The 15,497-nt window shown below is 46.8% G+C and overlaps 1 protein-coding gene across 6 annotated transcripts in view; it reads left to right on the plus strand.

The window, feature by feature from the left end:
• Positions 1 to 463: 463 nt before the first annotated feature.
• Positions 464 to 15,497, plus strand: part of NPR3 (natriuretic peptide receptor 3) — a 63,954-nt gene continuing 48,920 nt past the window's right edge. For 2 of the 6 annotated variants that reach the window (XM_081133486.1, XM_081133485.1), the window contains exons 1-2: positions 1,043 to 1,216; positions 12,050 to 12,172. In XM_081133486.1, coding sequence (XP_080989612.1) covers positions 12,058 to 12,172 — 115 coding nt within the window. In that variant the 5' untranslated portion in view covers positions 1,043 to 1,216; positions 12,050 to 12,057. Of the gene's footprint in view, positions 778 to 1,042; positions 1,217 to 1,727; positions 2,939 to 12,049; positions 12,173 to 15,497 lie in introns of those variants that run through there. The other 4 variants (XM_081133484.1, XM_081133483.1, XM_081133488.1 and 1 more) reach the window with 3 other exon arrangements.

A 15,497-nucleotide genomic window follows, 5' to 3' on the forward strand; every position in this document is an offset into this window, starting at 1 on the left:
GCAGCTCTAATTAAATAAGTGAAAGTGCTCGCAGGAGTCAGAAGCTCCTACACCAGGAACCATAGTGCATAATGTGAAATTTAAATGACCCCGAGGGTGAAAGTTACCCAGAATTACATTTTCGGTTCCTGAAAGATCTATAAGGAGGGTGCTATGGACGGCGGCGAGCGCTGATGCCTGAAGGTGCCACATGTCTGGAAACCCCAGTTTGCCTTTTCAGGGTCACAAATGAGAACGAGAGCGATCTCTCTTTCGGGCCTGGCGTTTAAACCAACCAGCCAACAAACTTGCAAAGCCTGGGACTGGGCACCGGGGATGCCAGTCGGCTTCAAGTTTCTGCCGAGAGAGGGCGTTAGTCTAAGACGCATACATATTTGTGGAAACGACGCCCAGTAGTCAAATGAAAGACCATTTAAAAACATTTTCAATTTATTTTAATTTGCGGGACTTAAGTGTCAGAATTCTCCTGTCCCCCGTTGCACGTTCACACTGCAAATGTCCTCAGTGTATTACCGCGTTCGGAGGGTCCAGTTGCGCTTGGACCTGCCCCGCAGTGCGGCGGGCTCCTGGCCACCGGCTTCTCTGCGGCTGTTCCCATCCTTGTCTCCACTGCGGTTGTGGCTGTGACCAGTGGCAGGACTGGGTCTCCGAGGCAGGACCTTCCCTGGCATTACGGAGCCCAGAGCAGTCTCGCGCGCGCTTCCGAGCAGACGCGGTTGGATTTCCGAGCGTTCGGGTTGGAGCGGAGCGTGCGCTCGTACCCAGGCGACCCTCGGGGTAACGGTTTGGGGGGAGGGGGGGAAGGTCTCTTTGTTTGGTTACCTGGTTTAGCAAACAAAGCCCCGCAGACGCCTTGGAGATGCTTCTCAGGCTCGTTGCCACCTCCAGAAGCCGAACCGTTCGCTCGCCTTTGGGAGCAACAAGTTTCACTTTCCCGCTCGCAGTGCGCGGCGGAAGGTCTGCGCGCCCGGACGCGGGCATCCCCGCAACGCCGCTGCGCGAACGCGCGCTGCCCAGAGGGAGGGGTCGGCGCTGGGCTCGGGGAGGAGGGGTGCGACTAACGCCGGGCTAGCAGGGCGTTCCAGGTCCGCCTTCGAGCTGCCTGTACGGGGTCCACGGTCCCTGTTCCCTTACCTTGCGCCAGGGGACAGGGAAGGTAGGGGTGCCCGCCCCGAGTTTGCGTGTCAGGAGGGAACGTGGCCGGCGTGAGAAAGAGGTGAGAGCGAGGTGGACCTACGGATTTTAGCGCTGAAACCACCAATTTCTAGGACCACCCCTTTTCTCTAATCGTGTTGTTTATTTTTGCACGTTGTGTGTGTGCCTGCGAGCATTTCTGTACTTTCGAAAGCATTTTCTTTTTAAAAGCTGGATGCTGGAAAGAGCGCTCCAGTACTGGGCCTGGGGGAGGAGGGGACCCCGGAGGCGATGCGGTGCGGTGGGGGCTCCCGCGGGTGCAGACGTCGGTGACTGCGGCTTTAAGCAAAAGGCCCAGGGCCGGCGGGGGCTGGGGGTTAGGGACAGGGGAGGGGTGGGAAGGGAAGGGAAGGGGTGCGGGGAGGAGCCCTGATGTAAGAATGTTAATGAGAGGCTCCCCCAGCCCAGCCCCCACCACTCCCCACCCCCACCCCCACCCACTGGAAATACAAGCCCGGCCTCTGCGCGCCATGTGTGGTAACATGCTCAGCCGCTGCCACGCTATTTAAACGCTGGTTATGGATCCAGGAACCGGCGCGAATCAATGAGATCAAACGCGAGGGAGATGCACCGTCAATTACAAGCACTAGGACAAGTCTAACTTTTTTTTCTTTTACAAATACGCTTTCAAAAGCAACCTTAGCAACGCCCAAATAGAAGCCACCTCTAAGCAAAATAGTATCTATAAAGGGAGGGCGAATATATATATTTATAATAAGTAGATATATAAATATTTACAGGCGTACAGGTTTACACCCGGTGAACTTTTTCTTTTCTTCTTCTTCTTTTTTTTTTTTTAAACGAGTGACATTGCAAAGAAGGACTCTTCTTCCTCTCTATCTTTTGGCGAGTTAGGGCAGGGGGTATTTTATTTTCTTAGAGCGCCCAAGGGGGCGCAGGGACCTCGGAGAGAAGAGTGGGGCAGAAAGAGGAAGGGTGGGTGGGGGGCCGAGGGCGAGTCGGCGGCGAGGGCAGGCGCTTTCCTGCGGCACGATGCCGTCCCTGCTGGTGCCGACTTTCTCCGCGTGCGTCCTGCTCGGCTGGGCGTCGCTAGCCGGCTGCGCGGGCGGCGGCGGGGGCGCGGGCCTGGGCGGCGGGCGCCGGGAGAGAGAGACGCCGCCACCGCAGAAGATCGAGGTGCTGGTGCTGTTGCCGCAGGACGACTCGTACCTGTTCTCCTTGGCCCGGGTGCGGCCGGCCATCGAATACGCGCTGCGCAGCGTGGAGGGCAACGGGACGGGGCAGCGTCTTCTGCCCCCCGGCACGCGCTTTCAGGTGGCCTATGAAGACTCTGACTGCGGCAACCGCGCGCTCTTCAGCCTGGTGGACCGCGTGGCGGCGGCGCGGGGCGCCAAGCCCGATCTCATCCTCGGGCCGGTGTGCGAGTACGCGGCGGCGCCGGTGGCCCGGCTGGCGTCGCACTGGGACCTGCCCATGCTGTCCGCCGGGGCACTGGCCGCCGGCTTCCAGCACAAGGACACGGAGTACTCGCACCTCACGCGCGTGTCGCCCGCCTACGCCAAGATGGGCGAGATGGTGCTCGCGCTGTTCCGCCACCACCAGTGGAGCCGCGCCGCGCTGGTCTACAGCGACGACAAGCTGGAGCGGAACTGCTACTTCACCCTCGAGGGGGTCCACGAGGTCTTCCAGGAGGAGGGTTTGCACACATCCGCCTACAGTTTCGACGAGACCAAAGACTTGGACCTGGAGGACATCGTGCGCTACATCCAGGCCAGTGAGCGAGGTGAGCAGGAGGGGCCCCGGGCCTCCGCGGCAACGCAGCCGCTCCCCGCAGCCCTCCCCACACACCATCCGCTCCTGCGCGGACCCCGCTCCCCCCCAGCTGCGCTACGGACTCGGGAGGGCACGTGTGCGGGGGCTCGCGGGGTGCGCGCTTTCGGGTTGCTAAGACCTTTAATCACCCGCCTTCGCGGTCTCCGGGTGTACGTAGAAAGTCCCGGGGACGTGATGGGGCCGGGGGGAGGGGCGTCGGAGCCCGCGGCTCCGACAGGTGCTGTCCAACCATCTGGGGTATTTCTTCCTTGTACCCCCATCGCCCAAGCCCGGCTATCGATTAGGGGCTCACTCTCGGTGCCCTGCTCCAGCTGGGACCTGAAAGCATGTGGAGGCCAAAACAACTGTTGCCCCAAAGAACTTGCCGCCCAGCCCTTTCGCGACGTGCGCCCCCTCCTAGTGCGGAGGCGGACGCGGCTCCGCGGCCCGTGCGCCGCCCCCAGGCTCGCTCGGGTCTCCGCGTTCCCCGCCGCTCCTGCCACAGATCCCAGCTTTCTTTTAAAGCTGACTTATCGCCCTTCTCATTCCTTCCATGTCCCCTCCAGCCCCTTATAAACGAGCTTATGTGGTTTCCACCCAAATGCCTTGCTGTGTCTCGACGCAGGCGACACTCACTTCCCCTGGGGTGTTGGGCATCGCGGTCTCTAAAGAGCCACTCTAAAGGCAGACTTTGGGGGAGCGCGCTCTGGAGGAGTGGGCGATGAACCCCCATTCTCAATGCTCCCCAAGTTTTCTCCGTGGGTCTCTGAGGGTTTGACTGACCACCCAACTATGGCTACCCGGAGTGGGAGGAGAAGCGGGTAGTCGCGGATACGTAATTGCGAAAGCCCCCATGTGGCCCATTTTCCTGCAGAGTAAACTGCGGGAATGGCTGGCGGAGACGGCAGCAAAACGCAGTTCCCTTCCTGCCGGTGTCAGGCTTGGGGAATCCCACCTCTGCTCCCACTTGCACCTGGATTTTAAGTGGTGCAATCCCAGCAAAGCTCCCCACGACCCCACGCCGGGAGCCCGAAGGGAACAGGGGCTGAACCAGGTGCAGGATGAGCCCACGGCTTGGCACGCCCGACCCCTGGGCGCAGCCGGAGGCTGGAGGTGTCCGGCACACACGAGCGTGGGCAGAGGAGCTATGGAGGATGGCGCTGCGGCCACCTCCCTTCCCCATTTGGCCACCTCCGACTGGTAGTGAACGCACCCTTCAGAGCGAGGAGGCGGGAGGTGTTGACAGTGGGGGTGCGTGGCCAGGTTTCGAGTTTCGAACTCCAGGCTGGCTGCGCCCAATCGCTGCCAGCGAAGCAGGCGGGGCGCGCGGGCTTTGCGGATTATGAAAAAGGGTACTTGTATCCAAAGGTTGCGGACTCGCCACGCCCGGCCGAGAAACCCACATCTACCTCTTACCTCCAGGCTCCAGGTTACTGCAGACCCCTGCAGACACTGGGCTGCTCTGGCGCCCGGAGCCAGAGTCTTTGGCCCTGGGCTTTCGAGGGCCGGGGAGCTAGGAGTTGGAGACTTCCCAGGGCTAGCTGGGGATGGGATGTGCGTCCCCCTACCCGCGAGATCCGCAGTCTTCTGCCCACGTGTCTTTGCTGCCACCGCCCTGAAGCTCTCAATGCCGGCTGTGATCCCTGAGCACGTGGCCTGGGATTCCTGGCCAAGGGGATCTGTCATTCCAGGTTAGGGCAGATCAAGGCCACGGGGCCCCTCAGCCTTGCAAGGGGTGGTTGAGGCCAGGGAGCAGGGAGTGCAGCAGTGCCCTGGTGGGCTTGGGGGTTTCAGAGGGCCTGGACTATATAGTCTGCTGCTGATGATTAGTTTTTAATTCCAAAAGCCTCGAAGGTGTACCCAGTCTGCTTTTTTTTGTACTTCTTTTTTAAAAAAATTATCTTTATTGTCGAAAATATTACAGGTGTCCCCTTTATTCTCTATTGTCTCCCCTGCTCTGCACTCCAGTGCCCTCCCCAGGTCTTTACTCCACTATTGTGTGTCCCTGGGGTATGCATATATGCATATAAGTTCTTTGGTTGATCTCTTTCCTCCCCTCCCCTTTCCCTCTGAGAATCGTTTTTTTTTCTTCTAAGGTTGAATTTAGTGGTGAAAGCTTGCTTGGCTGACCTGTATATTTTACAGGTTATAAAGGTTACCATTCCTACTCTAAAGTCTATTTCCAACAGTGACTTGGCAGATGTTCAGAAATACAAAATAGTTTCTGCCCAAGTGACCCCCATGGCAAATTCCCTACCCTCAGGAAAGAAAGTTGCTTGAGGACAAAGCTCTCTCTGGGGATCTTCTGCCATCACTTTACCATAAGCAGTTAATGGGTTAATTAGGAGTTCAGTGGAGTTTGATTTCCAGAGCATTTGTCTTGGCTCAGGCATTCACTGGAGAGGGAGCTTGGGCTGCTCCTAACTCTCTGTCCCTCAGCTTCCTCAGGTAAAGTGGGAGTAGCAGGTACAGCCTCATCTTGGGGCTACTGGGAGTATTAAATGAGCTAACACACTGAATGCGCTGGAACAGTGCCAGGTGCATCAGTGCTCAGTAAAAGTGAAGGTTTATTACAGTGGTTATTAGTTTATATATGTGATGATAATCACTTTTACTAGAAGATGAGGCCGTGACCTGGGGAAAGAACCCTGGGGTGAGAAGCAGATGCTCTGGATTTGGTGTCTCCACTCCGCAGCTGCTTGGCCTGGCCAGGTCACTTACCTTCTCTAAGGCTGAATTTCCTCCTCTGAGAAATAGTGAGTTCAAATGAGAATCAGGCCCCTTCAAAGTGCTGTTTGGTGGTTCTGATGTGTGCTCACTCAAGTATAAAAGTGTAACTGACTGTGTTTTTGTCTTTGAAAATTCTATATTAAACATCATAGAACTAGGAGTCCACCCCCACCCCCCACCCCTTTGGAGATAACATTTTAGTACTTCTTTGGACTTAGGTTCATCTTTAAAATCAGATGCAAATATTTGAATCTCTTAAAGGGTAAAAACTTACAATGTCACCATCTTGAATAATAATGTGACTAAAATTTCATTTGGCTACGTGTTGTACTGTAGAAAGCAAAACTAAGGGATATCAACTATTCTTTCATTTTAGTGGTTTACCATTGAAGTCAAAGATTACATTTTCTCTCTCTCATGCCTTTAGCCAACATATCATATCACTGAAATACACACATCTGAGCATATATTATTTAAAGAAAAAGATCTTTATTTAAAATTGATTCAGTTATGCAGTCAGTTAACTACTGCCTTCAACATTCTATGCTAAACGATAAATTTATTTTTAAAAAGGCAAGTTTAAAACTTTTTCCAGCTGTTGTTTTGTCTATTTAGCTTATAAAATACAGCACTAGAAGTACTGTACCCAAAAACATTTTGCATGAAGAACTGTAGGTATATCCCATTAGTTATTAATAATATGTCATTAATTTGGGCCTGCATAACATCTGTAGAGATAATAGTATTTAACCAGTACAGAGTCATTTATTTTTAGAATTAGGCTGGGGGAAATGACCAAGTGGTTGATCAGAAGAATTTTATTTTTATTGTTCAAAATATTACAGATGTCTCTTTTTCTCCCCATTGATCCATTCCACCCGATTAGCATAATTTTTAAGAAAAGAACCCAGGATAAGTGAAATAATTAACACATAGCAGGGGGAAAAAGAAGCATTGTAGGCTGCCCTATGGAAATTCTGAAATCCTTTGGAGTAGATGGAACTTTGTGAACAATAAAAATAAAGGTGCAATCTCTATTTTGCAAGTGAAACCCGTTGCTATGTAGTGTAGAAACAGCCAGAGAGAAATCCCTTTTCTTAAAAACAGATTTTATTTTTATGAAAGTTAGTTATATAGCTATATAGTTTAAAAAGTCAGAAAATTACATGATTACATGTCTTATTAGGAACAAGAGTTTTCTGTCTCCTACTCCTAATTTCTCACTTCCCAGAGGAAACTATTTTCATATCTTATAGTTTTTTCTGTAGGTATTTGACCTCATACCCTAAATCACATGTTGCTTTTGATTTTTTCAGTTTTAGGTTTTACGTCTTGTCATCCAGGGGAAGATGCTGATTTAGTTCTCTTTTACTCCCTGTTAAGCACACATTCAAGTTTTCCTTCATTGTGACTGCATTATAACTTTTGGTTAGCTCAGTAGTATTCAGTGTCTGTATTATTATTACCTTCTAAATGCTATTTGTAGTTGAGCCATACAGGCTACTATGATGACGTTTCCTTTCTTTCCCTACTTGTTTTCCTTGGGGTTAAAAAAAAGTCTATTTTTGTTTGTTTGCTTAAGTTTCCTATGGAATTATAACTACATAATCTACCAATGTTGTATTTTAAGTCTCCTGAGCTGCTCCAGTTTAGTTATTTTCCAAAAATTCTGCAGAGTTGTAACTCTAGGTTCTTTCTTCAACATCCTCCTGCATCTTCCATCTCTCTCCAGCTAGATCTTTCTGTGTTCTTTCTTGGTTCACACTCTTGTTTTGGTGGAGCACATCCTCCAGGCACTTTCTCAGAAAGGATGAATGAGAGCTAAAGTTTGAGACTTTTCATGACTGAAAATTTCTTCATCCTACCATTATATGTAATTATAGAATTCTAGATCTGAAATTATTTTACCTCAGACTTTGAAGGATTGTCTTTTAAATTCCAGTGTTGCTATTAGGCAGCTAGAATTGATTCCACTTCTTTATCTACTGTTTGTTGTTTTCTTCCCCCCTGGAAATTTTTAGACTATTTTTGTTGCTCCCAATATTTTTACATTCCATTATGATGTAATTTTATGCCACTATTTTGCCTTATGCGCACCCAAGGGTATTGAAGGGTAGGCCTCTTCAGTCCAGAAACTCATGTCTTCTAGTTCTGGGAAATTTTCTTAAATTATTTCTTTGGATATTTTATCCCCTTCACCTTATCTGTTTTCTCTATTCTAGAACTTGTTTTATTTGGATGCTAGATCTCCTAAGCAGATACCCTACTTTTCTTATCCCCTTTCTTACATTTACCACCTGTCTTAAAAAAGTTCTTACTTAGATATTTTTTTGACTGCTCCCAGAGTGACTGAGATTTGGTTTTTCATTTCTGCTATCATATTTTCAATTTGCAGCACATGGCACATCTTGCTTTGTTCCCATGCAGTAAGTAGCATCCCTTTTCCCTTCCAGGTATAGAGTTAAATGAAAGATGGATGCAGAAGTGACATAGACAATATGAAAGTACCGTTTTTATTATCAATAAAACCTATTGGAGAACATGGGTTTAGACCTGCTGCCAAAAGGGCTGCTTATTACTTTCCCTCAGAATTAGGCAAGTTCATCCACTAAGTTACAGATCAGCTGTTCAGCTGCAGATCCCCCTCCAGGACAGGCCCTTTATATGACAAAAGTCACCCATAATGTGTGCTCTCTGAAAGCAGACACATCTCAAAGAGAACGGAAGAAAGGGCTGAGCCCAGTGTGCCCAATTTTTTTTTTTTTTCCTTCTAGACTCACCAATCAGACAATTCACTCCTTTTCCTCCTGGGAGTGGGGATAGAGAAGGGTAAATGAAGGGAGTGTCACCTTTTTAGAGGTTGCTCCAAATGGAAACCTGAGACTGGGGAAAGGTATGCATACCCCTAACTCAGGTATGCTTCTGGTCTCTGCATTGACTTCTACAGCCACCTCTTTGCACTTCTCTCTGCGGTTCTTAGAGTGATGTTAAGAATGTGCCATGCCAGAGTAGTGAGAAGTCTCTTACAGAAGACACGGGGAAATCAGGAAGTGGAGGGTGACATGGACCATTGCAACTTCTTTGGCAAGTGAAGACAAGAGAGCGGAATGACACAAACTCTATCCAGAAACTTAGACTCCCACCACCACCACTCCTTTTAGAATTTTAACAATTTGACCCCCAAATTACTACTTGTATATTTAAATATACTTAAATACAGTAGAAACCATCTTAATCGACCTCCATGTTAACAACTTACAGGATTAGCTGATGCTTTTTCTCTGTGAACCTTAGTGACTGCTGGCGAGCGCTGGAGGGTAGCCTGCAGACCTCTCACACGTGTCCGTACACTTTCCAAGAGCTGTCCCCAATCTGTTTATGCCAGTTGTGCTTATTATTTTAAGCATGTAGTTTAATGAGTTATGTAAACTGATGAAACATGAGTAGGAAGAGAATGGTATTTTAATGAAAACTATTTTAATCTTCTGATAGACTGCATAAAGGCAAATTGCTAAAAATACTTGCTGTTGAATTAGGGTTGAATGAAACAACCATGAGAGATTAGGGATTATCCTACAAATCTAGAAGGATTCTGCACTCTGACTGCTTTGCCAGTATCTTTAAATACTTGCTCCAACTTAAACTGAATCATAATGTGCATTATGGGTTTATTTTATGCAAAAAAAACAGTACCTTGCCCATGAACTTGGAAGTTAAGGGTTCCTCTTGAGAGTTAAACCACATGGTCAACACACAACGGATGAGATCTAAGATAATCAGTCTGCTCAGATAGCCACAATGCCACTTGGGTCACTTTTGCTCAGTCCAAGTAGGCTCTGACATTTAAGGAAAGAGTGCGTCCGTCAGAAGGAATTGGTCTTGATGGTGATGGGGATAGAGAGAAGTAGATGCATCAGGACTGTAAGACAGAAAAAGAAGTGCCTGGGAGGCCAGTGTGGGGCAGAGCCCAGCTAGGACTTAGGAAAGCTTGAGCTCTGGCCTTGTGGACCCCGCCTATTTGGTCCTGGGCCGGGTATATATCTCTTAGGCTGGAGATATCCAGCCCTGATGCCTTTAGATGCCTGAATCATGCAACGGACTTACCTGATTCTGATTTCATCCTTGCTAACTTCCCACTTCTTATGATTTTGCTCCCCAGTTTGCATGCCTAGTTACATGTTGATGCAGACAAGTTCGTAGCCATTTCGGTCCTCATTGAATTTAAGTAATCTGCATTTCAGGTCATCTAAAAATATCTGAGTTAGGTTATTGGGACTCTGTATTCAAGCAGTGACTCTACTATTTATGTGCTGACAGAATGAGGCTGTGCGTCTGGGGGGTTAGAGGCAAACTCCGAACTAGGATTAATTGATCAAAAACTGATGAGGGCTGCGGGGCAGACAGTCTGCCCAAGTCTGCTGGACCCTCCTGGACATGTCCCCTCTCGGAAGCTACACTCTTCAGTTGTCCAGCCTCAGCCCCTTATTGGCTATTCTGTGGGACGCCTTGGCTTTTCTGTTTATTTAAGGGACTAGAATTGAATCATTGCTAAAACAAGGGTCTAAGGCATAATGAATAACGTGTTTCTTCGAAAGTCTCCCTACTGAGGCTTCCTGCGATCTGATTATGTATCCCAAATGTATCATTATATTTCTGAGCACAAACAACACCTTCTCCCACAGTTACAGCTCTTGACGAGTTTTATATTGTTTAAAAACAAATTCTCCTGGAGTGGTTGGCCTGTCCATGGAGCCCCTTGGCGGTAGGAATGTCAGAGTCATGGTCTAACACTCTGAATGAAGGTCGCAGTGAACGAAATATCAACAAGCCCTAACCCTCCGCGCGGGTTGCCAAGGCAGCTTTGGCACAGCCTGAAGTTTGTTTTACGTCTTTCAGCACCCATGCTTTTACAAAGAACATACTCATCTCCCAGAGCTGGCATGCACGGTGATAACGCGGTCCCGGCACCCAGGCCTCTCCTCTCCTCTCCTCTGTGTGTGCAGCAAAACACAGCGGGTCCCTCATGGGGACAGGGGTCAGCGACAGTGATCGAATTAGCTGGGTAACGGCCAGGTTCCCGATCCACTGCAGCCCGTTGAAGCTCTGGGCGGCAGGCGACAAAGTTCTGGAGCTGCCGAAAGCCTCTCGTACCCGGCAGCATGGCTGTGAACTGTGGACTCCGGCTGATTCGTTCCTGTGTGTGCTGAGACAGCCTGAGCGACGTGTGTCAGCATGAAGGCCGCAGAGAGCCCGGACCGCGCCCTGCGTCCTCTGTCTGATCTGCCACCGAAGGGTCTCCCTAAAACCGTTCTGTTTGCTTCTTCAGGAAAACGTATTTACCGTGCGATTAAGTATAAAAAGCAGTTGGCACTTCTCACTGTCTTATATTGGGCAAATCTGGTGATTCATTGGAAGAATTTTTTAAAACTTCATTTTGAAATAATTTTACATTTTTGGAAAAGATGTAAGAAATTATTTAAAATAACACCCAACGTCTGTTATAGACTTCACCCAGATTTTTACCAGTTGTTAACATTCTGCCATATATCCTTTTCATTCCAAATTTCTCCCTTCCCCTCATATTCTCTCCTCCCCTCCCTTTTCCTTTCCTCCCCTCCCCTCCCCTTCCCCCTCCGAATATATACACATATACATCACACACAAATATTACTATCTTTTTATTAACTATTTGAGAGTAAGTACAGCCGTCATGCTCCTTGACCCCTAAATACTTAAGTGTGTTTCTTAAGAAAAGAGACACTTACAGATCCATGGCCGAATGATGAAAACCACGCTTCACACAAAGCAGCGCTATTATCTGGCTTACAGACCTTAATCACATTTCTCCAATTGTCCCAATAATACCCTTTACAGCAAAACTTTTATTATTATTTTCTTTAAGGTCCAGGGTCCAATTGAGGATCACACATTGCGTTGTTTTCTGTCCCTCTAAGTGTGTTTTAGTCTAGAACATGTCCTCAGCCTGCCTTTGTTTTCCATGAAATTGACCGTTTCAAAGAGCACAGGGCAGCTCTTCTCCAGACCGCGCCCCCGCTGGATTGGCCGCTGCTTCCTTCCGATTAGATTCCGGTTTCCTACTTTGATGCTTTGGTCCTGGGTGTGTTACATCAGCAGGCTCAGGAATCTGTTCCCATGGTTGGTGACATTGGCTCCCATGCCTTGGTTGTGGTGGCATCCGCTAGATTTCTCCACCGTAAAGTTTCTGTGCTTCCCCTTTGAAATTAATATGTAATTTGTGAGGATGCTTTGGGGCGATGTAGGGACCCTGTTCCTTGCCAGCCACCCCCCGCTGGGTTCAGCCTCTCACCGTGTTGCTGGTTCCTTTTCCCAGTGGTGATCATGTGTGCCAGCGGCGACACCATCCGGGACATCATGCTGGCGGCTCACAGACACGGGATGACCAGCGGAGACTATGCCTTCTTCAACATCGAGCTCTTCAACAGCTCTTCCTACGGTAACTCGCATCCGCTTTCCCCTTGTGGGCTGGGGGGTCAGCAAGGGGTGAGAAAGAGCCAATAACGTGAGTTACGGCAGCAGATTTGATTTCCGTAACTAGGGGTTTAGAAATTTGTGGTTCTGATCACGGTCACGACTCCTCCTAAGTTCTCTAGCTTTTCTTCTCTGGGAACTCAATTAGAGCAAAGAGATACCACTTACCTGTGATGCCGAGGGACCTGTCTTCAAATGATCTTAAGTCTAGGCCCTAAAGACCCAGCCTAGTGCATTTCCAACTGCCGGTTGCCTCCATGATGGACTGTAGAGATAATTTTAGTGAGATCTGGGCACCATATTGAATAGAATGGAATAGACTAGAACATATCAATGTAATAGGACATGTTAAAGTGTGTCACAAATACCATATGTATTATTTCATGAAACTTTTATTTAGTAATATAATTGTGTGTTTGTGTGTATATATTTATGCATATTACCCATATGTTTGTAATGGGCCACCATGTGAAATAAATAAAATAACCATTATTGTAAATGGAGATACAGCATTTTGAAAGTCTCTGCTCCCAGCCCCACTTCATTTCAGATTAGTGCTCCTTAAGCTTTTCCTATATAGAAGTTCAGGAGCCACCAACATATGTGATTGAAAGCATTTAATTTCTTAAAATGGACCTGGGGAAGTTCCCAGGGTGCCTGTGATGGAGGGTGTGTAAGAAGGTCATCAAGATCACAGGTATAAGACAGTTTTCCCAGGTGTGGTCAGGACTCTCTCTGAAGTAGACACTGTCGGGCACATTGGCAGTTGAGGGGAACTGTGACTGTGCATGTCACCAACGGCGTGTTGATGCTGAGCTCCTCTTCCCAGCTCTGGCTGTTGGGACAGTTAGACAGGATCTGAACCTTACAACACACACCCCAGCTTCCTGCCCTGATATCCTGGTTACTTAAGCACTAGATCACTGCCCATAAACGGATAGTAAAGCACACTTCTCACGGGCATCAGGGAAAGTTGATGACACAAAAGTAGCCGCTGCTTCCTTGTAGTGGGTAAAATGGGAGATTTGAGGCTTTCGGGATAAACACCCAGTGTTTTCCTCCTTGCTGCTGTGATTGTCTTCTCCCCTCTCTTTCACTAGCAGAGTGGCAGTTTCACTTCTTGATCCAAGGTCAGAATGTACTTACATTACTGGCTGCAGTACTGAGTTCATGGAGAGAGTGGTAGACACTGGTGAGAAATGAAAAACACTTATTCTGAATTTTGCAAGTTGGCTACTGCAAACATAGAATTTGGAGGCAATGCATGTGAATGCACATTATAAATGGGCAAATGCAATACAAGTATTAGGTACTGGCATTCCTCTCATCCATAGATAAAGCTCGTATAACTTCCTCCTGTCATTTTAATGTGTGAGTATTATAGAAAATTTGAGAAACATAGAATAGCACAGGGAAGAAATTAAGTTTTTATAATTCCATCACCCAGATAAAAGTGTATTGATAACATTTAGAAGTATGTACATCTTGTCTATTTTACAAAATATAGATTTTAAAATACTTTTAATAAAATGATCACTCTATTTATAGTATGGGTACATAGTGTTTTATAATTTTGACTTGCCATCTTTACTTTTTCTGTCTCCTGTTTTAAAATATTTGTGTTTTTCCCAGCTTTTTGCTATAAGAACGAGGCTATATTGAGTTTCCTTGAGTGTATGTGCATATGTGTGCCTGTACACACACACACACACACACACACACACATTTATTCTGTAAGATAAATTTCTAGATGTAGAATTTCTGGGTCAAAAGTTACATGCATTTAAGCTTTGGTAGATATTGCCAAGTTGTCTTCTAGAGAGGTTGAGCAATTTACACTTTTGCAACAATGGATGAGATTGTGTGTTTTCCTACATCCCTGTCATCTAACTTTTAAATTACTTTATTTATTTCAATTTCTTTTCATGACCATAAGCAAAGATTTGCATCTTTCTTCCTTTGAATTCGGCAACATTCTTGTAGAGTTCATTCTTAGATATTTTATGTTTTTTAGTTGTTATGATGATCATGATCTTTTCCCATTGCATTTTGTAACTGTAGTTGTTATATAGAAAAGCTATGAGTTTTGTTTATTTATTTTGCAAGAATTCCACATATTAAATTCCTCCATTCCAATAGTGTTTATATCATTTTCAAACAACAAGTTTTCCCTTCATTCTGATAGTTAACATCTTATTTCTTTTTCTTTTCTTGTTGCATTGACAAGAGCCTCCAGAAGAATATTATATAACAATGGTGATACTTTAATTTCTGACTCTTTGTCTTTAAGTACATATACATATATATGACTCACTGTTGGTGATTTTGGGACAACTTTTGAAACTTATTTTTCTGAGTTTAGTTTTTCTGCTTCTTGAAACTTACACACCTATACAGTGTATAGTGTGCTTTTACACGACCTAGAAAGTATCCTCGGTGTTTCTGATTCGATTCCCTATCTTTTCCCTTCTATAGCCTCTCTGCTCAGGTTTTGAGCTCAGGTGTCAGTCTGTTTGAGAGGCTGTGCACTAGCTCTTGGCACATTGATGTAACCCTGCCCTCCCCGCAAGCCTTAGTTTTATCTAATGATAATAGGAATAATAATAATAATAATAATAATAATAATAATAATAGTACTTACCTCATGGTATCAGGCTGAGTAATAAATGAGGTGATGTATGAGATACATAACAAACTTCTTGAGTATTTAGTAAATGTTAGCTATATTTATTATTAGTCTTAGTTTACTTTGATTATTACACATGAAACTTTAAAAATACATTTGTACATTTTCCTGTGGTCTAGTTTCATAGACTGAATTAGGCCATACATTGTTATCAAATTAACCAACTTTTAGAGATTGTGTCTGTATGCAAATAACCAAGACTCCCAACAATAGTGATGTAAACAAATGTAGAGTTTTATTCTCTCACTTGTAAGAAGTCCAGAGGTGGGCAGTCCTGGGCAGGGATGGCAGTGCCATCATGTCCCCAGAGATCCACGCTGCTTCTGTTTTTTCTCTCCCTCAATTTTAGTGAATGGCATCCAGCCTCAGTGACACAAGATGGCAGCTAGGGCTCCAGGGATCGTGTCCTAATTCCAGGCAAGACAAAGAGGGGAAGATGAGAGGCAAAAAGAGACCCTCTCAATTGACTCAGTTGTGTTGGGAGAGCTCTCTGGAAGCCCCACTCGCTAACTTCTGCTTACATATCATTGCCTGCCCCTGCTTGTGAGGGGGGCAGGAAATGGGTGCTTTTGGCTGAACTCACTGCTACCCCAAGTCAATTTAG

This window comes from Miniopterus schreibersii (genome assembly GCF_964146895.1).
Source record: "Miniopterus schreibersii genome assembly, chromosome: 3".
In the NCBI taxonomy this organism is placed as follows: Eukaryota; Metazoa; Chordata; class Mammalia; order Chiroptera; family Miniopteridae; genus Miniopterus; species Miniopterus schreibersii.